At 40.2% G+C, this 27873-nt stretch overlaps 1 protein-coding gene and 1 long non-coding RNA gene across 7 annotated transcripts in view; one reads left to right on the top strand and one right to left on the bottom strand.

Moving 5' to 3' along the window:
* Positions 1–1130: 1130 nt before the first annotated feature.
* On the bottom strand, positions 1131–27870 carry LOC144007145 (uncharacterized). Its single transcript, XR_013280094.1, has 4 exons — positions 27825–27870; positions 22283–22419; positions 2496–2594; positions 1131–1363 (listed from the first exon to the last, which is right to left on the bottom strand). It is a non-coding gene; the product is annotated as an uncharacterized LOC144007145 (long non-coding RNA).
* fam49al (family with sequence similarity 49 member A, like) overlaps positions 7010–27873 on the top strand; it is a 28374-nt gene continuing 7510 nt past the window's right edge. The window contains exons 1-4 of one of the 6 annotated variants that reach the window (XM_077506510.1): positions 7010–7317; positions 16053–16144; positions 18007–18133; positions 23992–24071. In XM_077506510.1, coding sequence (XP_077362636.1) covers positions 23999–24071 — 73 coding nt within the window. In that variant the 5' untranslated portion in view covers positions 7010–7317; positions 16053–16144; positions 18007–18133; positions 23992–23998. Of the gene's footprint in view, positions 7318–16052; positions 16145–18006; positions 18134–18190; positions 20047–22103; positions 22184–23991; positions 24072–27873 lie in introns of those variants that run through there. The other 5 variants (XM_077506514.1, XM_077506513.1, XM_077506511.1 and 2 more) reach the window with 5 other exon arrangements.

The following is a 27873-nucleotide window of genomic DNA, read 5'->3' as shown; positions in this document are numbered from 1 at the left end:
ACCACCATTTTAAAATATACGTTTTTAATAAAGAAATATCGCACTGTAGTCCAAAATATATAATAAAGTACTCATAAAAGAGAAACAGAGAGAGAAACAAACTGCCAGTTTAACAGCATTATTAAGCCAAAAGTCACACGGTTGTACATTTTTGTGCGGGGGTTGTCCTCTCAAGGGGCGTGGCCAAATAAATGTTATCAGGAGCTGCAGTCACATGGTTAGTTCGGTCATCTCCTTGCAAGTGGCTTCATTTTTGGGCTTTTTTTTTTTTTTATAAACACCTAAAATTTTATTGGCTTTTTTTGTTTTCTTTCTTTCTTTTTTTTTTTTTTTTGTAATCATTTGACCTGAGCTCACTTGCAAAAAAAAAAAAAAAAGTTTGCAGCGCAATGGAAAAAAAGGGAAATGAATTAATAAATAAATACATTCATAAATAAAATTGCCAAGTGACAAATCAAAGTGGGAAAAAAATGCACCACTTTTATTTTTCTATTAATTATAGTTAACCAATAATTTAATAAAATAGATTACACATGGTTCAATGTTGACGTAAATGTGCTTATTTTATTGACATTTTTATTATATTATTTAAAATAAATTAACTGATGCAACAAAATGAATAAATACGTTTCAATTAAACAATTAGCGAAATCAACGCAACAAATTACATGACTCTTAATGATGTACATGTTCATTAAATAAACAAAATGTTAGCTGTTTATTGAACATCTTTGATATCCATCTTGAGGTTCACATACTAGTTCATTGTCGTGCCAGACAAGACAGCACACTAGTAGAATGTGTCGGACCAGTAAACGTTATTTTCATTTCTTCTGCCACTTTTGGTCTACTTTGGTCCTACTGCACTAGTAACAACACACCCATGCGCACTAGTAGTCATGTGCCAAGCACTAGTCACATAGCACCAAAATGCTCACTAGTAGTTTTGTCCTACTAGTGTGCAGAAATGTCACGAAAGGGAGCGCTCCATCACAATCCTCTGCCTCCCACCTTCTTCATTCCTCCCCTGTCCTCTCGTCACACCCGCTGCCCCCCCTCACCTGCCTACCCATGTTGGTTGCCCCCCCCCCCAACCACTCCCTCCGCCTGCCAATGCATTTTGCCCTTACAAGGCGAGAGCACACGCAGAGCGTACTAAGTGCGTGAACTCCGCAGGGGTGCGGGGAGACCATGGAGATGGTAACGACCCGCCGGGATGGGGGGAGGATGGAGAGTGGATGCCAGCTTCTCAATTCTATCAATGACTCCAAATAGGAGGACGGAAATAGGCACACAGTGGAGGAGGAGGTGATAGAGGAAGGACACGAGGACGGGAGGCTGCGCAGGTCAACGTGATGCTCGACTGTATGTGACAAAGCTAAAATTTACCTTCCGAGTCAGAGACTAAAAATAAACAGTTGCTAAGCGGGAATTTTGTCTGAATGATGTGTCGAGGTGTCTGCCAGTGAGGCTCCTGTTCATTTTTTTGAGGGAGGGGCGTGACTGATTGGACTTTGATTGTAACACCATCACCCCAGCCTTCAGATAGTTTGTCCTTTCAGGACCTTTCACTGGATATATGGATATTAAAAGAAAAAAAAAAATTCACACTCGAGACATCAACCCCCACAAAAAAAAAATAAAATAAATCAAGACTATGCGAAAATGGCGTATCCGTATTAGCCAATCAGAAAAGCCGAAGAAAGTCATATCTGGAAATGGCGCAACAAGAACTGTGATTTTAAGAAAATGGTTTTTGTTGTATTTTTGATTTGATTTCTATTTTGATAGATTTTTGTAGACATCAATATTAATAATATTAATACATTTTAATCAGAATAAATACATTGCATCATATACAGATAATGCAATTTTTAATACATTTTGGAAGACTAAGATAAACACGTTTGTAATCATAGTAATAATTTTCTTATAATAACTAAAAATAAAAGTGATAATCTTAACAGCAATAGTACGACTAATAAAATGGAAAAATGTAAATTTATATACAGCATCTTTCAAGGACCCAACTAAGCTTAATTACCATTTTTTTTTAAATGATTATATATATTTGTAAATTACTTATTGACTAATTTTTAATAATTCTGTACTCTTTTATATTACTTTGTGCCTGGTGAATATTTTCTACAATTTGTTTATTTAAGAAAAATATCCAAAGTATCATGGCTTTTTAATTGTTTTACTATTGCATTATTTCTAACAAAAACCTTTATTATTATTATTATTGTGGGAATGCATTCAAATCTTAGCATTCAGCTATTAGCATTCAGCTTTCATTTCAGCATTCCTACGCAATTTCTCCAGAAATTACACTTAGTCTAGTTATTTATTATTATTATTATTATTATTATTATTATTTGCTACTTACCTTTGAACTTTGTCAAATACAGAAAACCTGCACTGAATTGATGCTGACATGAAATGAAACCTCATTCTAAAAATGTTTCATTTCCCGAAAGGTGAGCTCTCCTTACCTTTCTTCTTCATTTTGTCCTGTTTCTCCCGAAACCAAACACATGCACGTCATGTAGTCCGTCTGTTCATGCAACGTCCAACAGAAAGGGACACTTGACCTAAAAAAACAAAACAAAAACAACAACAACAAAAAACAGTATGAATAAACAAAAGTGCTCCACCTTATGCTGCATGGAAATATCACCAAAGTATTAATATTTCAGTTTAATCTCATGCATACAGCGGGTGTCTTTATTTCAAAATGCATTTCATCATCTTGTGATCAATGTTTCTGCAGAACTTTGTGCAAACGGGGACCTTGAATTAGCGAATATTATGATTGCATAATTATGCATGAGCTGTGCTGTGACTATATAGAGAATCTCTGGAGGCAAACTTCTCTAATCTCATGCTAATGGAACTCCCTTATGCAGTATCCTTTGCTTTGGTGTACACACACTGCAAAAAACACTCACTAAAGTCAAATCAAATACTTTGTTACGGTACTTGAGTAGATTTGACATACTTTTTTGAGTTAGCTTATTTTGCTAGCATAGCTATGGGAACATGTTTTAATAGCATGGAAGTTGAATCATTCACAGCAGATTTCTGTAATTTTCCACACTAGTGGGTGGTGGCTAAGCACTACTTTTGTCAAACTGGAGCTCCTCGACTCACTACAACATAGTTCCTTGGCACCAAAATGGCGGCAAAGCAATACTTTTTGCCTAAATGAAGCTCTTAGTTTCACTCCAAAATGGTTAGGAGGCGCCACATTGGCACCAAAAGCACTACATTTGTCGAAATGAAGCTCCTCAACTTGCTGCAACATAGTTCTTTGGTGCCAAGATGACAGAAGATAGCGGTAAAGAAATACTTTTGTCTAAATGAAGCTCCTTAAATCACTTCAACTCAGTTGCTTGACACCAAGATGGCGTCAAAACACTACTTCTGTCTAAAAAAAAACAAAAAAACAAAACACCACCAGAGATCATCTTTGTACATTTCAGAAACTTTTTTTTAACACTAATATAAGTAACTCTACTTACTTTTGCCACCTCAAGAGTCATGTGACCATCATGTGTACAGATTGGATTTCACAGCATGGTGCGACCTGAACGGATGGTTTTGTTCACCGCAGTTGGTCAGATGGTTTTGGCTTATGGCCTGGGGGTCAGCGCTTTTTCACACCCAACAAAAAAAAAACCTTTAAACTGACCTCCCCCCACCTCGCTGCGTGCCATAAATGAGCTTTAAAGACAACATCTGGTCCGGTGCGTGTGGAGTCACAAGTGCATCCAATACTTGTGAAGTTTCGACTTGAGAAGCTATACTGTATCCTACAACCATACAGTTGTTCGTGAAATGTACACTTGTGATTATTAAATCATTCATTTGTATGCATAGAATGTGTTATGTATTATAGTCATTTTGGGCCAATAGTTGAGTTTTTTTTCCTTTCTTCAAAAACGGCAAAAGACTAATTCAATCCTGTTAAAATAGATCATGAACATGTTCAACAAAAGATAATAGAGTATGCTATGACTGACATAGCAAGATTGGCTTTTATCATGTAAATAAATGAAAAATGGGGGGAAAAAAATGTCACTTCTAATTTGAGTGGAGCTAAAAGAGTTGGGGAAACACTCAGCGGAATTTTCGTATAAATAGAATTACGCATGAAATTGATGATGACATGTTGGACAAATGAAGCCCAATATCAGGATTTAATAGATGTCCCAATGCACAGATTAATTAACCAGCCATCCATTTTCTTAACCGCTACTTCCTCACAAGCGTCGTGGGGGGTGCTGGAGCCTATCCCAGCTGGCTTCGGGCAGTAGGCGGCGGTCAGCGTTGCCAGGTGGGAAATATAGGATTATCGTACCATAGACTCAAAATGATCATATTTTGATGGAAATTATCGTACGCCCGTCATAACCAAAATACACCGATTGGCGACAGTCAAATATAGTCGCTCTTGTGTTTAAAATCACTCACCGCTCACAGGCGTTCAGGGCTTCGTTGCGGGTTAACGTCACCGATCTGTATATATTACTGAATAGGTGGTTTGAGTCTTGCGCGATTTCCTGTTTGGTTTCAATTTTGCCGGCATTAAGATGAAATGGTTAAATTATCGTACAAATACGACAATTTGGAGCGCCCAATTAACCTGCCATGCATGTCTTTGGAATGTGGGAGGAAACCGGAGTACTCGGAGAAGACCCACGCAGGCACGGGGAGAACATGCAAACTCCACCCAGGAAGGCCGGAGCCTGAACTCGAACTTGCGTCCAGTACTGGGAGGCGGACGTGCTAGCCAGTCATCCACTGTGCCACCCAATTATGCAGGTATTAATTCTTGATATGTGTGACTATAAAATGTTGCACATTAAAGGGCCACCTCTACATGTCAACATGATATTTATTTTATTTATTTTTTTAAAGTCTTTGTGGTCATGAGCAGGGACTCGTGTAAAATCAGTAGTGAAAAGAGGAAGGTTTACTCTTGCTTTCACTTTACATTCTGGTGCATTATGCGCCTAAAAAAAAAAAAAAAAAACTCAACAATGAAATCCATTGAAACTGCATACATGGTGGTGAAAATGTCGCCAGTGTGGCTAAACTCAATCAGCACCGATCAATGGGAAAGTTTAGAAATAAAAATTGCTCTTAGCAAGTTTCAAAATCACAACAGAAAGCCTCAAGTGCACGTCTGAAATTGAACAGAAAGTCAGGCATTTTGGTTTGAAGCAGACATTTTGGGTGAATTCTAGTGCGCTCCTACAATGGAATTCACCAGCACATTTTTGAGGGAATAGTATTGTAATTGTCCTACATTTCATATAATAATAATAATAATAACAATAATAATAATAATCCTACGAGTAATAGATTAATGACTTTTTGTATGGCTTACAGCTAATGAAAACCAAAAATTGTTATATAAGAAAATGATTTTAAATTTAGAAATTAGATATTACCGCCAGCAACCCCCGCGACCCTTGTGAGGAATAAGCGGTACAGAAAATGGATGGATGGATGGATGGATAGATATTACCGATTGAGATGCACCTATAGAGTTTTCCCAAAGTGCTTTTCTGTCTTCGTTAAGCAGTACTGCTGTATACAGGGAAAGACTTTGCGCTGCAGTGCTTCATAAATGTCATTTTGCTGGAATTTATAGTTCGCCAACAACACAAAAGTCGTCAGCGAGAGCCCAGTAATGTGACTTTCCCCGGGTGATAGCTTGCATCACCCACACAGTGTGCAAAAATACATCCCTGAGTCATCATGATTCACTTTCACGTAAGAAGCCAGAAACAATGCTGAGAGAGAGAGAGAGAGAAAAAAAAAAAGTAGAGGTTCACAAGTCTAGCAGGTCCAGGTAGAAATTTTTTGTCAAGCAAAAAGATATATAAAATAATCGATTCATGGTTTTATGAATCGATATTGGGCTTGACAACTTTTTTTTTTTTTATATAGATTATTCGATATTTTAAAAAATCCAGCCCCAAAAATTATAGCTGAGATACTTTTAGTGTGGTACACTTGATCAGAGAAAGGGTTAGGAAAGGGTCAGGGTTAGGTTAGGGTCAGGCTTACGTGCAGTACATTTGAATCATAATTAAGTAAATTTTTCCCCCTTTATATTTAACGCATTTGCTCCCAAAAGCGTATAAATATGTTCTATTTTAAATGTTTTAAGTGTCCCAAAGCTGTATTTATATGTTTTTTACCCCCTTTTTTTTTAATGCTAGAGTATACAGAAGGCTTTGATGCAGCCTCTCAACTGCAAAGAAAGGTTGCAGAAATGGTAGTTATTACACAAACGGCCAGCAGGTGGTGGCAGAGTATAAGAGATCAACCAGGGCCATGTTGGAAAAAAAAGAAGCTCAATTACAATTGCAAATAGATTTTTGAATAATGATGAAACTTTGCTATATTCTAATGCTAATTGCTGCAAAACGGAAACAGATAGAAATATACTTATTTTTCCCGTTGAAAGAAGAGACTTTAATCTTTATTTTTGTATGTTCCATGTTTTTATAGCAATAGAACACAATATTCTGTAAAATCCCTTGTAAAATCGGTCCAAATCCAGTAAAACAGCCGGAAGCGAAGGAGATTGGTTCTGTGAAAATGACTGCGAGTGAACGAGTTAAGTTCAGTGTTAATGTTCGAATTGTGCAAAATGTTACAGTAGCTTATATATATTTTTTAGGAATAAAATCTTTGCTCTATGATACTATATTTATCGTTAGTCATGCTAGTGGTACTTTTGGCATAAAGTTTGAGCATCACTTGGTATACCAGAACCCCCCCCAAAAATGCATATTTTGCTATAAAGAAGTCCAAAAAAAAAGTAGCCATCATCACACAAGGTTTGCCAGGGAGTCAAAAAACAGGGGGAGGGTGGGTGTTGTGAGGACATGTGTATGGTGAGGGTCTTTTGTGAGGTGGGAGGAGAAGGCGTGTGTGTGTGTGGGGGGGTGTTATGGCGTTCTATTTCTCATAGCCCAACAGCTGCTGTCTTTAGTGCAGAGAGGCAGAGGAGGGGAGGGCCGAGTGGCGTGAGGCAGTGCGTGCTCCTCCGCGTTCAATCTCACAGTGGATACGCAAGGAGAAAGAATCCTCCTCTGAGCCAGACGCAGGGGGAAAAAAAAAAAAGCCAAAGGGACTTCTTCTATTTCCCCCCTCTCTTATCCTGTGACTTCATCCTCACGCCGGTTTTGATTTGCCCCTTTTGTCCCTCCTCCTCTTTTGTTCCCTCGCATCCGTATCTCGGCGTCACCTCGAGGGGAAGGAAAAAAAGGAAGGTGCATCCGTCCTGCACAGCCGGTAAGCCAGAGGTGTCTTTTTTTTTTTTTAATTTTATTGTGATGTGATGAGGATGTAGGTTAGCTTGAGTGATTTGAGGGTGCGGGAAGCTGGCCCGGCGGGGCTCGTCCTGCTTTCACTGCAGCGCTCGGGCCAAAAAAAAGTGGCCGGAGGATGGACAGTTTTTTCCTCCATCAGCGGGCGGCGGATGCTAATGTGCATTAATGGGTTTATCTTGCCACTCACGGATGGATCGGCGCACTCGCGGTACATATGCGACCTCCAACCATCACGTGCGTCATATATCACATTGATGGACTGAGTGTTCAGTGAGGCACAATGCAAAGCAAAAAAAAAAAAAAAATGCCTTTTTCTGTTTTTTTGTTGTTTTTTTTTGGAATGAGATGCCACCATGCACACGGGCTTAAAAACAAAAGCATGGCTAATGAGGAGGGGTGCATGGAAAACAAGGCGGGAAGAAGCGAGGGAGGGTGGGGGAATGGAAAGCTGAATGGAGCAAATGGATGGATGAATGAGGTCCCAAAAAACGTTAAAGACTGGGTGTGCGAGACGTGGGATTGGTCGCCAAAAAAATAAAAATAAAAAATACGAGCGCTCAAGTGTCACGCTCTGGCGTCAACATAGCATGTCGATACATACATTCGCAACCGTCCATATTATCAAGTCCTTTTATCAGTTCCTGTTACTATGGTTACCATGGCAACCAACCCGACGTGGTGGTGGGGTGGGGGTTTGGGTTCAAACTAGCCAGCATCCCGTCACCGTCTACAAGAACGATGGACGTTACACATTGCCTAGTAAGGAGTTACACCAACCTAAGAAGATACGTACTGTGTGCATGATTTTTTTTTTTTTTTTTTTTTTTTTTAAAGGTACAGTATTTACTCCGCTGTTGCTAGGACACTCCCTTTGAACGTTGGAAACGAGCCGTCTGATTGGCTGGCTGGCGGCGGTGATGCAATATTCCCTCACCCTCCGAATCTTTTTCGAGCGGCCATAGAAACATCACGCCGCCTCTTTCTCTCCGCCTTCTCTCGCTATCATCTCCGCTACTATGGAAAGCTGCTTGACATTTATTTGCCAGCTCAACGTCCACGTACTAGTACAGTCTTTGTTCTCATGTAAGACAACTCAGCACACTAGTAGAATGACTGCTCATGTGTTTTAACTCTTTCACTCGCAGCCATTTTTACTGAAGCAACCCCCTTCACTCCCGGCTGTTTTACTGGATTTTGACTGATTTTTAAAGGCCCACAGAATATTGTGTTCTATTGCTACAAAAACATAGAACCTACCAAAAGAAAGAATAGCATCTCTTATTTCATCAAGAAAAAAAAAGTATATTTCTATCTGTTTCCGTTTTGCAGCAATTATCATTATAATATAGCTAAGTTTCATCACAAATCTGTTTAAAACAGTGGGGAAAAGAGCTTGTTGCAACATGGCCCCGGTTGATCTCATACTCTGCTGCCACCTGCTGGCGTTTTTGTAATTACTACCATTGCTTCAAGCGTTTTCTTCAGTTCAGCTACATCAAAGCCTTTTGTATGCTCTAGCATAAAAAAACAAAACACACACACAAAACTCTTGCATCATCTTTTGCAATGCACTTCTAATGGGACGTCGCTGTCGTGGTGGCGATCTCGCAGCATTTACCGTCTTTATCGCACTACAGTGATGGACCGCCACTTATTACATGCCAAGGGCTCAATTATGGCAAGCCAGTTGACCGTTTATTGGAGATCCAGCTTACTACTAGTCGTATGCTCTGTCCTCACAAATCAATTCAAAGCACGAGTCGAAATACAGCTTTTCTCATCAAATTTTCACTACTGTCTTCTACTACAATACAGTATGATATACACAATAGTACACTAACTATTATGCAGGGGTGAGTACCAATACCAGGTATCACTATCGCACTGATACCAGGCTTTGTTTCACGGTATTGGTACATGGCTCTTGTGGCCATCTTATAATCAGGAACTAGATATAAAAGAATAGAAAATTGCTATAAATTTCATGCAATTTTAAGGAAAATTATTTATTGTGATATATAGATCTTTTTAAAAAATCATCTATTGTTTTTGTGTGTGTGTGTGTGTGTGTGTGTGTGTGTGTGTGTGGAGGGGGGGGATTTTATGTATCAAAAGTACTAATGGTATCGGTGCTTGATATCGGTATCGGTGACTACTCAAGAGCTGAGTACTCGTACTGGTGTCGTCTGAAAAAACTTGGTATCGAACATCCCCACTATTAAGACAATTTCATGTTACTTGTGTACTAGTTGACATCTGTGTGCTACTAGTACAACTGGTGAGGTGCTCGATGTTTAATAGCATGAATTCATAAGATCACTAATAGAACTAGTAGCCCACAAGTAGTGCACAGTTGTTCAACTAGTGAGTAATTTGTACACTATTTATGCTCACTAGTTAGTCATTCAGTGCACTAGTAGAACAACTAGGGCACACTAGTGTATTACTAGTAAATTTGTAGTTTGTCTATGACTGACTGAATGCCATTTCTGCATACTAGTAGGAAAATTACAAGTCACTAGTAGGGTCCAGGAGTCTACTAGTGCATGACTCATACCCACTAGTTAGTCATTGTAGTAGTAGTAGTAGTAATAGTAGTAGTAATAGTAGTAGTATTACTAGTGCAGCACAGTTGTAGCTAGGGGGTTTAATTGTGCAGAAGTAGGCCAAAAGTGGGACGAAAGTATATATATATATATATATATATATATATATATATATATATTAGGGGTGTGAATTACCTAGTACCTGACGATTCGATTTGTATCACGATTCACAGGTCACGATTCGATTCAACACCGATTAATCCCGACACAAATTTATATATATATATATATATATGTATATATATATATATATATAATCATGGGGGAATTTGATGAGGTGGTGTCAATGAAGATGTACAGATCCCCAAAATTTGGTGAGACTCAAGCAATTACTTTTTGGGCAAAATCCTACTAAATTCCCATGACAAGTGTTACTGTCAAAACAGTCTTTGGCGAGATGTACACTGCATGTATAATTATTTCCTGCAGCCTTCACTGAACGCAACATTGCTGAGTTTGCAGCCGCGAGGCGGAGAAGAAATCTCCGCAGATAACGGCGAAGCAGTTTGGTTCACGCCTCAACAGTTTTACGTCAAAACATTTTGGCACCCGAATGGACGCCGAGAGGGACTTTTAGCCAAGTAGAAACTCAAAGCTGAGTCACGACCGCTGACGAAGCCGCAATTTTACAGCTGTTATTTGCAAATCGGCGGTAAGCATGTGATGAAAATACAACATCCATATGCTTGTCTGTGCAGAATTCCTCAAATTCATTCAGTCTGTGACGGGCCTAATCTCTTCTAATCTAGTTGACTGACTGACTCATCTATAAAACACATGTTCAAACATCTGTCACTCCGGTCGCGCTTACGATGCTCCTTTTGTGCTCTTCGCTGTTCAGAGGCCGGCTCACAAGGCGCATTATTGTAGGCTGAGTAGAAATAATATTGGAAATTGGCATATGAGCCTTCTTGACTGGGCGATGGTGTAATTGAATCCGGTAGTGTCGAGAATCGGGGATAAATCCCTGAGAGGGAAGATGATCACATTACCGGGGGCACATGGTGGTCTGACAGAAGAGGCGGTCTGAATACACCTACAACATGGAGGGGGCTGTAAATACCAGCAGATTATTCAGAAGGCACAGCTTTCATATAAAAGGGAGATAAATCTGTGATCATGGGTGACAAGCATGTTGTTAGGCTAACATATTTTCCTCAGTCAAATTTTAAATGTTTGATATTTTCCGTTGATTCGGTAACAGCAAATTAAAAATGACTGTATGCTATTAGGCTGATGATATGGCAGCTAAGCTAACCAGTTATTGCTTATGCTATAAGCTAATGTCGTTTATCAAGTCATTTTGCTCATAAAAAGTTGGTCAGTGCCGTCTGTCTGTCTTGTGGAATCAACAGGTATGGGAAAACAATACAGGAAGTAGAATCCTACCAAAGTACGATAGTGAGAAACACACATATGGCAGCTAGCACAAGAAGCTAATTTAGCAATCTCTTCCTTCACTCAGCACTTCATCTTAGCGACAGACTAAAATTCACTACAGTAAAAAACAAAAAAAAAAACAAAAACAAAAAAAACAAAAACAAAAAAAAACAGTTTAATGAAAAATGATTGTACGCTATTAGGCTAACAATATAGCAGCTAAATAGTCATTGCTAATGCTATAAGCTAACACAGCGGTCTGTATCAAGTCCTTTTGCTCATAAAAAGTTAGTCAGTATCATCTGTCTGAATCAATGGGAATAGAATCCTACCCAAATATGATGGTGGGAAACACGCACATGGCCGCTAGCGCAAGCTAACTTAGCAGTCTTTTCCTTCAACTCAGCACTCCATCTTCGATCAGTCAAGAAACAAACCAAAGACATTTTGTTTGCATCGCTTAAAAAAAAATGTACACAACTTTGGTCTCCATTTTACCGTACAAATCAATTGTGTTTACCTTAGCACTTTCCTCTGAGGACTTCCAAAAGTACCACACTTTGTTAATTTGTCGATCGGATCAATTTTCGACAGATTGGCCAAATTCCCACCCTGTGGTGCTGCGCGAGATCAATAACACCAATATAGAAGCAAGGTGAAGCCAATTGGAAGCAAGCTAATAGGAGCAGGAAGCCAAATCGCTACAATTAGCAACTTCACGATGGGGTCCAGCTCTTATAATAGAACCGGGTCAAATGTCTGGTTGCCGAGGTTCAAGGTAAAAGCATTCCATTCGGCATGGGATCACACTTTTACACACATTTAGGCATCATTCGGAGTGTTGTTTTTTTTTTTTTTTGCACCATCTGCTCCCTTCTTCAAGTGATTGTTGTTCGCCGTTGTGGTGTGTTTCCCCGAGTGTAGTGTGCCAGATCGACAGGGGTGCACGCTTCCGCCGGCTGGCGTTCGGTGTATTTCCCCCACTCCATTTTCTGCGTACACGATCGGACGTACACGCTGACTAATTAGCCCAGCGTGAGCCAGAGCGGGTTGACTTACTTGAGCCATTTGGCATCAGACAATGAGGAAGCAAAAATAGATTAATCATAAAAATGGCAAGAACGTCAACATATCCAAATATCTATTGTCATTCTGTTCCAATGATTTTTTTTGTTTTTAGTACTTCTACTTTGAACCAATCTTTCGTATTTAAAGTATCTGTAGTTCCTGTTTATGCCATGCTGCCCCTCCCACTGGATTGCATCTTCAGCACGGCTCAGTGTGACGAAGCGTGGCCTCCTCTGGGGACACGCCGGCTGATGTATGACTTGGACGCCTGGAGCCGTATATAGATTCTAGGTCAGGCGCGGGTCAGAGGTCCGCCCATTTAGTCGTTCTCCGCGGTGTGACTTTCATGCTACATTTGTCATTCTTGACGGTCCTTAGGTATTCTGTTTAGGGCTCCAAACGAACCAGCATACCGTAACAATCCATCCATCCGTATTCTATATCGCTTATCCTGCTCAGGGCGGCGGGGAGCTGGAGCATATCGTAGCTGACTCACATCCGGACTGGTTGCCAGTCAATCAGAGGGCATACATATATAGAGAGAGAGAGTACACATTGATGCCACAGTAGAAATTAACACCACGCTCTCCACATGCATTTCTTACTAATCCTAATTGAGATCAGCCAAAACTGCTTTCCATGCTAACAAAATGGGAATGACAATAAATTGTCTTACAGCATGACTTATAATACAGATTTGGCTGTTTTGGTTGCCGAGCTCCCTGATATGGGTCCCTGTACGACCGGTGTCAGAGTTTGGTCCACATCACCGGCAGTAAGTTGGATTCGTTTGCAGTGAGGGTTGGACTCCGCCAAGGCTGCCCTTTGTCACAGATTCTGTTAATAACTTTTATGGACAGAATTTCTAGGCGCAGCCGAGGTGTTGAGGGGGTCCGGTTTGGTGGCCTCAGCATTGCATCTCTGCTTTTTGCAGATGATGTGGTGCTGTTGGTTTCATCAAGCCGTGATCTCAAACTCTCACTGGAGCGGTTCGCACCCGAGTGTGAAACGGCTGGGAAGATCAGCACCTCCAAATCCAAGACCATGGTTCTCAGTCGGAAAATGGTGGTGTGTCCGCTCCGGGTCGGGGATGAGATCCTGCCCCAATTGGAGACCCCAAGATAATTGAACTATCTTGGGGTCTTGTTCACGAATGAGGGCAGGATGGAGCGGGAGATCGACAGGCGGATCGGTGCAGCGTCTGCAGTGATGCGGACTATGTATCGGTCCATTGTGGTGAAGAAAGAGCTGAGCCGAAAGGCGAAGCTCTCGATATACCGGTCGATATACGTTCCGACCCTCACCAATGGGGTACGAGCTGTGGGTCGTGACCAAAAGACCAAGATCCCGGATACAAGCGGCCGAGATGAGTTTCCTCCGCAGGGTGTCCGGGAGGGACTCAGAGTTGATCCGCTGCTCCTCCGCGTTGAGAGGAGCCAGCTGAGGTGGCTCGGGCATCTGGTTCGGATGCCTCCTGGACGCCTCGCTGGGGAGGTCTTCCGGGCATGTCCCACCGGCGGGAGGCCCCGGGGACGACCAAGGACACGCTGGAGAGACTATGTCTCTCGGCTGGCCTGGGAACGCCTTGGGATCCCGCCGGAGGAGCTGGTTGAAGTGGCTGGGGAGAGGGAAGTCTGGGTTTCCCTCCTAAGGCTACTGCCCCCGCGACCCGACCTTGGATAAGCGGTAGGAGATGAATGGATGGATGGTTGCCTGAACAATGTCCTTTGGCAGCCAAAACGATGGCATTAAAATGTTCATAGCTCCTGTACATGAAATACAAGGTGCAGCACATTCTAAGTGAATTAAGCGTTCAATAATCTCCTTCATTGGATAGATTTTTGAGCCAATAAATTAAAATACCGCACAAACACGAATGTATAAAAACCTTTGTAAAAAAAAAAAAAAAAAAAAAAGTGTGTTCTTTATATGCTAAGGAGCTTGCTAAAGCCTCAGTTGCTCCCCCCGATCCTTTGGTGTCCTCGTGAAAAATGATGTCTCAATGAAACTCAATGGAAAATAATCCGTCTTCAAATCTTTTCTTTACTTAACACTCAATAAACTCCCATTTACCCCGTCTAATTTTTTTGGTTGAGTCAGACCTCCTTGCGGTCTTCTTCTCTTACCTTGTTGTCCTACTTCCAAACTGATAAGAGAAGTGAACTCCATCCAAGTTCAGAGAAACTTTAATCATAGTGCTTGGAGTGCATTAATGAGCACAATTGAAAATAGTAATCCATCAAAATGTGCAGTCGGACCCCCGAAGCAGTTTGAGTCAAATTAGATTAGATGCCTGCTCTCAATTTGACTTGACACGAGACCATTAATATTTGTGACAAAGGCCTCTCCTTTCATTTCATTAGCTGCATTCACGGTTATGTTCGTGTGGCTGTTTTGCTATTGATGTTCAGTGTATGATAAGTGAAGGCAGTGAGGTCAAACGTAGTGCATGTAACTGAACATTTGCTTAAAAGTACAACCCCCCAAAAGGTGTTTATTTCAGATCACCGCCATTGCCTGATGTGCAATACTTGACCTTTGGGCTTTTAGGCTTCAGCTGACAGGACAGATCAATATGCATTAGGAGGTTTCCTCAAAGGATACCGTCAAAACAAATCAGTGGGGATCTCGATCTGCAATATGTTCATTGCTAAAAAGGTCTGCAACTGTGAGATTACAAAGTAGGATTGGCTGAACCATCATCATGGCAGTGTGTCTATTATCCATCAACCAATTAACCATCATCAATCTGTCTTACGTCCTTTATCATGTATTATCTCTTACCGATCATACTTGATCCTTAACCCGTCATACTTCATCTTTATCCCGTCACCATTTATTTACACATCGTTCATCCTTTGGCCATCATACTTTAATTCTACCTGTTATCTATCATCTTTTACCTACCATCCATCATTATTTTCCAATCATCCATCATCTTTTGCTTGTCGTATTTCCAGCATCTTACATCATACTCTACCCATCATCCATTAGTCTTTACTCATTTTCCATCATCTGTTATTTACAATCTAGAAAACAGTTGGGTCCAAAATAACTCAAAAATGGGCCAATCCACGACATGGGTCAACTTGACCCGATGTTGGGTCATTTTGCACAAAACAACCCCAAAAATTTGGTCATATAATACAACCCAATAAATAAGGGCAGCGTACCAATCACGTTTTACCCACCATCCATCTTTTACACATCTCTTTACCTAGCATATCTTATATTTTACTTATCTTTCTTGAACCCGTCATAATTCATTTTTTCATTCACCAATCATCAAGCCAACTTTCCATCCATGTCAATGTCTACTATCCTGTACCATCTTTGCATCCTTTTTTCCATCCATCAATGAACAGTTTGTTGATCATCCATCCATCCATCGTCTCATTTTGCATCATTGGTCCATCTTTTTCACATCAGTTGTACTTAATATTATGGCTGCATTTGCAGGATATACCAATATCTTTGTAGCAGGTTTGCTAATCCTCACCAACATAATCTATAAATCGAAATTGAACACATACAAATTAGGTTAAATCCTGTTGCTTTCTTCCACTGTCATGCACCTCCTCCTGCATTCCGGATGACCACAGCCTCACTTCACCCATCCTGCCTTGTCTGTTTCTGTCGTCAGGTGCTGGCTGCTGATGCTCGGACCGTCGCGTGGCGCTGACAAGCCCTGGTTGATGCAGTGAAGTGTTCCGCGTGAGTCGACGCAAACATAAGGTAATGGGAAAGCGCAAGGGCAGGGAGGTAGTGAAATACGGGCATGGAACATATGGCGGAGGGCAATAAGAAGCAACAGAATGGGAAATTTAGGGAGGATGAAGGACGCATAAAGAGGAAGTTGCGTATGCAGATTGGGATCATCAGAGTCCTTTGAAAGGAGCGAGAGACCCATATGGAGATTAGCGCTTAGTCTCGGCGGCCATGTTGGCGAGCAGAGCTGGTTTGTAATGCAGCCCCCCCGGAGGCAGTGACAGGAGGGATCTTTCAGGGAGAGCTGAAAGGAGGCCGGCCAGCGTGGCTGTTGCCGCTTGGCTTCCTGTCTGGGCGCCGGCTTTTTTTGCTTTTCAGACGCCGTGTGGGAACCCGATTGGTGCGTGAAGGACGGCTTTCTCTCAGCAGACTGCAGATGAGGCTTGGTGTGGAAGCCCACAAACACACTTAACGCACCACACAGCCCGTGACCTTTACGTCACGTGCATTGCGGGCGACGATTTGCATTCTGCCACTCGGATTGCTTTAGCACCTCCGGGCCACCAGTGAGACTAAAAAGCAGCTTGATGGAGATGTGCGGTGACAAGACGAAGACTAGAAGGAGTGTTGAAATAGAGAAGTAAGTCGAGCTGGAGGGTGTTTTTTTTTTTTTCCCCTCTCCCTTTTTTTCTCTTTTTTTTTCCTCATTGACGTGAGCTTAAAAAGGAAGTGTTTACTTAAAAAAACAACAACAAAAAAAACAAGCAAACAGCAAACGGACCTAAATTTATAGTGCCCCCCCCCCCCCCGCTATATTGCTATATATTATTTAATGGGACAAACATTGAAGCACACAAATGCAAAATAAGGACCCTCGTTAGGAGCTAGTCGGCGAAAACTCACTCCCAGATGCTCACAAGCAGACTAACCAACCACCTTACTGACAGCACTCATTTGGCCACGCCCCTTTAAGGCACACATAAAACACTACATTATGGAGGACCAAAACTGCCAAAATTAAAAATAAATAAATGAATATATAAATAAATAAAATGACAAAGTGAAAATAAAAATGAATATAAAAAATTATAATTCGAAAATTATATCTAAAAAAAGTAAAAATGGAAATAAATCCATTTTTATCATTTAGTTATTTATTTATTTAGTTATTTTTAATTTTGGCAGTTTTGGGCCATACTGCCAAGTCAAAATGTTATTCAAATGAGGGGGCGGTCCGAAGCGTGTCTTGGACCACGAACAAGGAAGTCTCGCCCGGCTCGCAATGGAGAGCTCCAGCACTGGACGACGATCGTGTCCACTGTCACCTCAACTTGCGACTTCAGTTGTTAGACAACAAGTGAGAGCAGACAGAGGACAAGATAGTCGTCCATTACTGAAGCTCTCCATTGCGAGCCGGCAAGACTTCCTTGTTCGTGGTCCAAGACACGCTGAGGACCGCCCCCTCATTTGAATAATATTTCCACTTGGCAGTACGGCCCAAAACTGCCAAGAGAAAAACCCGCCGCTTTAAATAGCCGCCTGAAAAAGAGAAGTGTGAAGTGGAAAGAGATGCATCGAGACGCAAAGCGAAACAAGGCGGGAGTGGAAGTTATTTGTGTTGAGTAATAGCAGAGTGACAAGCTAATGCCACTAAAAGACCCCCAATTCCGTGGAATAACACACGAGGGGGACTTAAAAGCATCCCAGAGATCAAGAGGTGACACATTTTAAAAGGAAGAAAAAAAAAAAAAGCAGGGTAAGCGGATTTTGTCCATTTGTGGTGGTGTTTAGAAGGCAAATAGTACAAAATGGTCGTTATCAGATGAGTAAGCGTGTGTTGCGCGTGAGCATGCCGGCGACTTTTTTTTTTTTTTTTTTCTTCCCTCCAGCATCCTTCTCTGTGAGGCGAATGGGCCATATCACCAGGCCAACAGTTACCTGGCAACCGTAAGCCGAGCACTGCTCTCAGCACGGACAGCTACTCTGTCAGCCTACCTCCGTTAGCCACTACATTAGGTACACTTGCACACAAAATGTGCTCCGTTTTGATAGATTGTCGGAGAGGAGTTCATTTATTATGGATATTGTTGTGGGTGTCGATTGAAGTAGTGCACTGCATTATATTGAGAGCAGTTTTTGAAACACATATGTTGACCGTCTCATATAAAGCTAAATGAGGTTTATGTATGATGCTGCTACCACGGAAATATACAGATTGGTCATCTCTTTTTATCATGGGTGATCAATTTAACTGGATAAAATATTGAACATTAGATATATTGTTAAGAGTGTTAAAATTAGTGCAATAATTTTGAGTTAGTTTAAAGTTCCGTTAACGCCACAATTTTTTTACGCGTAATTAAAAGCCGCCCCTTACTTGGAAAGCAGTAATAAATTTAATAATAATGCATACATTTGTGGAGACTGGTGTCAAAGTTGTATTTTACAATTTAAAAAATGTGCAGAATTTCACAAGTTCCTTCATGTTAAAGATTAGATAGCTCTTATTATAAAAAGAAAAATGCGCTGAACGGTCACCAAGTTTTATAAATGCAATTATGCCATCTGGTGGCAGAAAAATGACCAACACAAAATCAATGTCACACCCATTTTTTTTCAGTACAGTACGTCTTTTAAATTTTAACACAATTTTATGAATAGTTATGAAATTACTGTATCAATGACTAAAAGATGAAGCCAAAGTTCTATCAGTTTAACATTTTTTTTCCACGTTTATGTTAACAGGAGTATGAAAACTTAGAAAAAAAATGATTGTACATTTAGAATAGATATAAAATTTGAGGGGTGGCACGGTGAATGAGTGGTTAGCACGTCTGCCTCCCAGGACTGAGGACGCAAGATCGAGTCCAGGCTTTGGCCTTTGTGGGTGGAGTTTGCATGATCTCCCCGTGCCCGAGTGGGTCTTCTCCGGGTACTCCGGTCTCCTCCCACATTCCAAAGACATGCATGGCAGGTTAATTGGGCGCTCTGAATTGTCCCTCTGTGTGCTTGTGCGTGTGGATGGTTTTTCGTCTCTGTGTGCCCTGCGATTGGCTGGCAATCAGTTGAGGTGTACCCTGCCTACTGCCCGGAGCTAGCTGGGATGGGCTCCAGCACCCCCACAACCCTTGTGAGAAACTTATCCTTGCAAGAATCTAAATTGAATCAGATGGTGAGGTTGGGCCCTAGCAGCGATTCTTCGTGTACTGATGAGGTGGGAGCAGGTGGTCAGTCACAAGAAGAGCACCACAGTGGCTCCCTCCGAATACATGCAGAGTGACGTGACAGTGATTCAGCATGTACAGTACAGCTTGTCCCCCCCACTAACACGACCCAGCAGAAGCGCACGCACGCACGGCCCACGAGGCGGGCCGCGGCTCTCAGGTCAGATGATATGAAAGCGTTTTTCGTCGGTGTCAGCAACGGACTGTGTAACTCAATTCCTTCAATTCTGCTCCTCTTCAAATGTTCTCCAAGCGCTGCATCGTAAACTCACTCTGCCACCCCGCTGTGGCGTCTGGTAAAAGTTGAGTGAGGCTGCCGCATGTTCACAACGCAGTTTGTGGACACCGGCATATTATCGATTTATTTGATCAGACATTCTAAAAAGTGTAGCAGAAAATAATCACTGAATTAAATGTTGAAGCTGCTCAAGCTACAGTGGCTAAAACCTGTTATCGTATAGTATACTGTAATGTATAAATATAGGAAAACGCCTGAATCATGGTGGTGCACAACTAAGCAGAAGAAAAGCAACACTGATCTCAGTTTCTTTTTTTTTTTGATAGAAGCAGACAGTTTCATTTCCTCAGTGGGCTCATATTAAAGCTTGCATCAGAGCGTGTTAGCTGATGTTTACCGCTTTACAGCCTGTCCATTTTACACCGGCATATTATCTGATATTTAATCCAAGGATTGCCATGACCAAGGTGAGGATGAAGTATTGTTGTTATTTCAATTCAGCACTTTGCTTCGGTCGCACTCGTTTTTGAAAGTAGTCTTCACATAAAGTTGATTTGAGGATCTTGATAAATGGAGAATTTGTGAAGTCGTTCTTGTATCGGATCTCATTAGACTGGAAGAGCTACGTTGCTGCCAATTTAGCAACTTCTTCAAGGCCTTACATTTAGCAAAGAGCAACATACAGTATATAGTGACTTTTTGTAGTGTGAGAGACATGCAGACTAAAATAAATGGCGCTCGCTCAAAGCCACATAGCAGAGTGTAAATTTAACACTGACAAAAGTTTATTTGAGTCTCCAGTGTTAATCTTCGAAAATTTAATGCAGTGCTTATTAAATGTACACTGTAAAAAAAAAAAAAATCAAAAAAAAAATCTGTTTTTACGGGGAAAAACCAGCAGCTGTGTTTACCAGGAAAATTCGGTCAAAAAAAATACAGTGGGGAAATGTAAACAACTTTATAGAACAACTTGTTTATTTTACTGGTATTGAATGTACAATAAACAGAAACTGCATGTATATTTACGTAACAATAGTATAAAATTCGCATGTGCTTGGAAAACGGTACTTCATTTGTGTAGCGCTTTACTACCTTACAAGTTGCTCAAAGTGCTTCGAGTACTCATTTGACAGCATCAGGAACAACTGGACTACGATTACCTTGCTCATGGATATTTAACACTGTCACACTGCATTGGGATCGAACCAACAACCTCAGGGGTGCAAGCCAACCACTCTTCCACTAACCCATGCTAACCTGTTGTTCTTAAGATGTCAGTAAATGACTGTTGAATCTACAAGTTTAAAAGGTACAAAGTTTGTAGTTGCACAGTATTTTTTATTATCAGTTATTCTGGTAAGCACACCTTCCAGGTTTGTTCTTTAAACACAAACATTTTCTTTACACATGGTTTTTATGTATAATTTTTTTTTTACTGTATAGTAAAACCATGTGTAAAAAAAAAAAAAAAAAAAAAAAAAAAAACTTACAGAACTTGTATCACTTTTTAAACTTGTAGATTCAGCAGTCATTTACTGACAGCTCAACAACAACAAGTTAGCATGGGTTAGTGGTAGAGTGGTCAGTTTGCACCACTGAGGTTGTTGGTTCAATCCCAGCGCAGTCTGACGGTGTTAAAGACGCATAAGCAAGGTAATCTAAGTCCATTTGATTCTGATGCTGTCAAATGAGTAGTCAAAGCATTTTGAGGGCCTTGTACGGTAGTAAAGTAAATGACGTACCATTTTCATTTTTTTCAGTTTCTTTTTTCCCGTAAAAACAACTGATTTTTTTTTTTTTTTACAGTGCTGGGAGTCATGTTTACTCTCTCCAGAGTTATTTAACCTGTTTGTTAAATCGTATTAACACTGTGCAGTGTTAGCCAGTGTTAATTTTGAATTAATTTTACACTGTGGAAAGAGTTAACACCGAATCTGATAAGGACCAAATATATTTGGACATTTAACTCTCTAAGTGTTGAATTAACAATGCAAAATTCATTGTGAACTGAACATTACTATCTTCACAGGGCAAACATATTTCTCGTTTGCCATCTCATTCCATTGTACGAGTAACTGTTGTGGCCCAATCCGAAGGCCCGTGACGACCTAACCAGGCCTTCATACAGTCGAGTTGGCTTGCTACGAAGCATTAACACGCGGCTGCAGGCTATTAAGTGTGTTATGAAATATCTATAGACTGATGTACAGTGAGAAGCATTAGACGGGGAGACAAGAAGTGTGCATCGCTGGCTGTTATTAGGTTACGGTAGCCATGTAAATGGATTAAAAGCTGCTGCTGAGCTCCCAGCAAGCGAGCTAAATGATTCAATGCTGGTTTCAGACCCCCCCCCGCCCCCCTCCAATCGAATAGGACTAATAGGCACAAACTCAGCGTCATTCACTGTCTTTCTAAACACAAACAAGGGGGAAATAGGGATGTGATTTTTGTATTTTCTCGCAGGTTTTTTTTTGCGCATTGTGTGCATTTCTTCTTTTTTGGTTTGCTGTTTCCTCCCGTCCAGGTCGCCAGCCATGGGGAACCTCATTAAGGTCCTTGGCAAGGATTTAGAGAACTGTCCTCATTTTTTCCTGGACTTTGAAAGTAAGTAAGAGGTGTGCGTGCACGTGCTTGGAATGCGAGCGCACGTGGGTGTGTGTTTACGTGTGCGTGCGTGTGCGTTCGTGCGGAGCAGAGGTGTACCGTGGGAGGCGGCAAGGCGGAGGCACTTCACCAGGTTGCTGATGATGGTGTGATGGAGTGTCGTCGTGGGTGTTGTTCGTCGTTATCAGAACTTCTCTCGTCCCACTCTTGGTACAGTCGTGCGGTCTGATGAGACCCTGTCAAGGGAAAAATGTTAACCCTTTAGTGTACAACAGACAGATATATTCAATTAAAATTTGTATGCATGAATGCAGATTAAATTCAACTTGATGGCTGGTCAAAAAAAAAGTATAGTTCTACTTAGATGAGGTCATATATCCTCCTGACTACCAGCAATTCAAATTTGCCCTCTGTAGTGGACCTTTTTAAACCTGAATATCTCCCACCCAGTGCATACAATTGAATTAACTCTTTCCAATGATACCAAATTTGTAGGGGTGGGGCTTTGCTACCTTTGATTGCATCATAAAAGAAAATGGCTTCCCTCAGTGCAAGCACTTTTTAGGGAAGAGGAAAATTAAGTGTATAACACTTTTTATTGAACAAATACAGGCGTTTTCTATAAGACTCTTAAGAACACATTGAAATGTTGTTTGAATTATTTTAACTGAATTTGAGCCTAGCATTTAAGTTTTTAAAATGTCCCCTGTAGTGGACACATAGCTTAAAAATAAAAACTTTTTTTTTTTTTTTTTTTTTATTCTTTTGCAGTATTCCAGTTACTTTACAAAGATTGGTGAATATCAAAATAAACATGATTGGACAATATTTTTTTTCCTGGTAGTCAGGAGGATATATACACACAAGAACAGGTGTACTTTATATCCTTGCTCTTAAAAAAAAAATAAAAAAAAATAAATGATGTTTAGAATTGTCAGACTACGGTTTAGAAGTATTAAAGGCACATATTTTTCTAACGAACAGAACATAAGAACTGTATAAAACTTCACACAAGTAACCTTCAATTCATGAAAATGCTTTATATTTGTTACTCTTTTCTCCAATTACATATATCCGGATTTATTTTGAATTAATATTTTAATGGCTAAATATGTTGCAACGAGACAAGATATAAGTTAACTATCATCCTTTAAAGGGATATTTTACTTATTTAGCCATTTTTTGGCAGTCAAACATTATTTTGCCTATAATAAATTTGACATTTTCATTATTTTTCATGTACAATTAGTACCTTTAAAAACACATTTTGCAGCTTGCTGTCGACTGAAAATGACATCACAAGGGCTCAGGTAACCAATCACAGCTCAGCTTGTGAATGTCACATGACCAAAACTAGAAAACAGGTGAGCTGTGATTGGTTACCTGAGCCCTTGTGATGTCATTTTCAGTCGACAGAAAGTTGCAAAATGTGTTTTTAAAAGGTACCAATTGTACATAAAAAAATAATGAAAATGTCAAATTTATTAGAGGCAAAATAATATTTGACTGGCAAAAATGGCTAAATAAGTAAAGTATCCCTTTAAAAAAAATCTATTAATGTATACAACTGCAAATAATTCATTGTTAAAATGCTAAACAATGAATTTTCTTTTTTATTTTTTCCTGAGTGGGATTTAAGAAGTTCTGTGTCCATGTTGCCATGCGCCCACCATGCCATCCCAACAGCTCACTCATCCCGCTCCCACACACACGCACGCACACACACAGGTGGCACAAGCGCGCACACCACCCCGACACCCGTCCCGTCCCGTCATCACCCAAAGATGTCTCCCCTCTTTCTGTTCCAGGGGGCTCATGGGAAACCTCCTGAAAGTGCTGGCTTGCGCCGAACTTGAGCATGGCCCAATAGTTTTCCTTGACTTTGAACGTGAGACCATCCGCTTCTTATGTTTTTATTTTTTATTATTTGGATCGCTTTTTGACTCTGTCGCCTTTTTAAGTTCCACCCCTTCATGCATCCTAACGAGCTGACCATTCTCTGCCTTCGAACCCCTCCCTACTTTTCCACCCGGGATTGGCATTCGCGAGTCTTTTAGTCTGTTTTATTTTTTTGGATTGTTCTAAACGTCACAAACGATGAGAGACGCACAATCGCGCAATGGCAAGACAGCAATGAGGTTAAGAAGAGCAGCGAATGCCGGTCCTGTGTGGGTTTGCCTTGCTCCGGGATGCCGATGGCTTAAAAAATAAAATAGTCAGTCGGCATCTGACCACCTCCTCATCTCCTTGTGTGTCATCTGTGTACATGTGCTAACTGATGTGTGCGAGCGGGATGACGGAACGTAAGAAAGATGTTGGCAAATGAAACCACCTCTATCCTCCCTTTTCCCGTTTTTCCTTCACGGGTTTCTTCCCTTGTTAACAACTTAGTTGATCATTGAAAATTTTCCATTGAGTGTTTCAAATATTTTCTCGGGATGTAACGATAAGGACAATATCGTCATATCACAATATTACAACTGCCATAATATATATCGTTGCCGTCATGTCACAATATTAAAAGCAACACAGCTCAAAAAAAAAAAAAAAAGTCAGGTTGATGTCCATTTATGCAGTTCTAGCACCCTCCGGTGGCTAGTTTCTTAGTGCAGTTTAATTTTCACAAGGCATGTTTTGGCCCTTCTATGTTTAAAATCCACTAATGATCAGATGAAGGGGAACGTAATATGCTTTTGAAACGAGTCAATATGTGTCGGAACTCAATGTGTGTTTACATGAGCAAGTATGCTTCAATATTAAGTGTTTATTAGAGATTGTAGGTTGTTTATATTCATTGTTATGTACAAAAGCACAATAGTGTTTTGATTTGTTTTTTTTGTTTTTAGTATGAGCTCTTTTTTTTTATATATATAATATTGAGACTTTTTTTGTATGGGCAACCTCCCCACAATATCGTGATAATTATCGTATCGTGACCATCATATCATATTTGAATATTGTTACATGCCTAATATTTTCACAATTCAAAGCTTAATACAGCGGGTGGCTTAATTTACAAGTTGAAGATGTTCCACTTTCGTATGCCAAATAATATTTCCCCATTGAAATAAATGGAAATAATTTTAATCTGTTCGAGCCCCCCCATCAAACACACCAACAATTTTTTGTAACATATGTTAAATGAGAAAAATAGCTCTCTATTGTACTGTACTCTTTAAAAAACTAATATCACATTGGTTATTAAATAGAAAGAAAATAAACAGTTTTTGCCTCAATTCAATGGACATTGCGCTGCTCCTTTTGGTGTGCACTGTGCATGCCTTGGCCACCAGGAAGCAGTATAAACATACATGTAAATATAGAGAAAAAGGTCACAACTGCTTTACTATAGTAAAAATCAATGAGAGCTTTTTTAGCCTATCTATGGTGTTTTGCATTGTGTGTTTGCATTAAGCTCGTGGACTTATGAAATATACAAAGAGTAATTCTCTCTATTTTATCTTTATTTTTTTATTTTATTTTTTTTTTTTAAAGGAAAAGTTTACAAGTAAAGGTTACCCGAGTGTCAATAAGCTGAAGCAAACACTTGGCCACTTTTTCAAAGAATTTTTCACAATCTGCTCATACGAGAACATCCCGTTTGATTGGTTGTTCGGCGTCGTCTTGGAACCATGAATGCCAACTGTGTGATGAAGGCGACTGTTTTAAATACACCAATTAAAATTCAACCCGTAATAGTATTTGGTCAGTTCACGGCTTAAACCACTGATTCTCCTTGTGAGTGGTGTACTATCCCAAATGCGAACTATCGGCTCCAATGTACCTACCCGAACGGCAGCATCACAGTTAGCGACTCGGAAATAAAACAGCAACACTGTTCTGTGTTTGCAAATATTTGGATTCCTCAGCAGGGAGGTGAATGCCTCAGGGTGTAAGAAATAAATGGGTTACCCTCATTTCTACCTGACTCACATACGACACAGACAACGGAGGAAAAGAAAAAACAAAAAAACAAAAAAAAACGCAAACCGAAACAGCGGGATGACTCAAGAGGCCTCATCCATTGTGTGCCCTTCAAATGTTTACTCCCCCCCCCACACACACACCACTGTGGGAACACGGCGAGAACAAAGTTAGTAAGCTTGAGTGCTGCTCACGTGCGAAGTAAACATTATCTTCTAGTTTATTAAAAGTGAGAGGGAAGGGATGTCGTGCTAAAGTGAGCTAGTGTATTGTGCGTTGTTTTGTTTTTTTACCCTTAATGGTAATCATAGTTGTTATTTTTCAGAAGAAAGACAGGGGCTCCAAAAAAAATCTACGATGACTGGGAATCACTGAGTAACTCAAAAATAAGCTATGATTATAATAATATATAATATAATAAATCATCTCTTCCATTGAGAAAAGGAACACTTTTTTTTTTTTTTTTTTTTTTGCAGAAAAACATTTGTATGTATTAAAATTAGAGCTCGGACTCAAACCCGAAATCCCCGGCCCATAATCGTGCTGACAGCAGCAAGCGAGTTCCGGTTGGATTTGAAACTTCTGCTTCGATTTGCCAATCTTCAAAAGAAAGCAGAAGAAATGGAAGAAAATGAATAAGAAGAAGAAATAGAAGAAGTAGTCGTCATGGCAACTAATGTCTGACGTATATTGTTAGTTTGCAGCTGGCTCTTAGAGAACATATGAAGATAGAATGCTAGTTTATGTAGCGTCCGTACGCCAAACAAAGCAAGGATTTACAGCACAAAAAAAAATTCACCAGGATTCACCATTTGGCCACAACGCAACATGGGAATGAAAGCCATTTTAAACTATAAAGAAAAAAAAACATTTAGAAGCTGAAATTTCGAATTCATCCGCAACTTGTGCCTGTCATCATCAACGATTAGGGAACGGGGATTTTGGGGTCCAGTCCAAGCTTAACTGTCCTTGGTCTCAGTTATTATAAAATAAATGTCCCCAAAAAATGCGACTTAAAAAAAATATAATAAAAACAACAACAACAAAACCCCCATAATAAATGCATTTAATAATATAATGTACTTAAAAAATATTACATAAACCACAAAAATAAATAAAATAAGGTCAATTAAATACTCGGGATGTAACGATAAGCGCAATATCGTGATATTAAAACTACCACAATATCGTCGTTGTCATGTTCACGATATTTAAACACATCTGTTAAAAAAGTCGGGTTAATTTCCATTTGTGCAGTTCTATCACCCTCTGGTGGCTAGTTTTGTAGTGCAATTTAATTTTCACAAGGCATGTTTTGGCCCTTCTATGTTTAAAATCTCCACTAATTGTCAGATGAAGATCGTGATATTTTATGGTGACGTTTGGATATTGTTACATCCCTATTAAATACTGTATTAGTTATAAGCATTCAAAGTGGACCTCTACATTGACTAATGAGTCATGCTTTAATTAATCTCACTGCATCCTGTATTAGTTGCACAAAGGAAGTAATTCTCTATCACAGCATAACTGACTGAGCGTGATAATTGGCTTACACATGGAGCTACACATTGTAACACTACAAATGTGCATTTTGATAAACTGGATGCGTTTACGTGGCAACAAATAAGTCTGTTATATCAATCTTGAGGGGTTATCACCCTTTCAGTTCTCATTTCTTACAACCACATCCCTCTTCTCCCTTCCCGCTCCTTACTTGACACATTCGCTTCCTCCCCGTCCTTTCTTTTCCTTCATCCCGTCTC

This window comes from Festucalex cinctus, chromosome 19 (assembly GCF_051991245.1).
Source record: "Festucalex cinctus isolate MCC-2025b chromosome 19, RoL_Fcin_1.0, whole genome shotgun sequence".
Classification (NCBI taxonomy): domain Eukaryota; kingdom Metazoa; phylum Chordata; class Actinopteri; order Syngnathiformes; family Syngnathidae; genus Festucalex; species Festucalex cinctus.
Note: the sequence above shows the minus strand (reverse complement) of the source record. Positions and strands in the feature narration are given on the sequence as shown.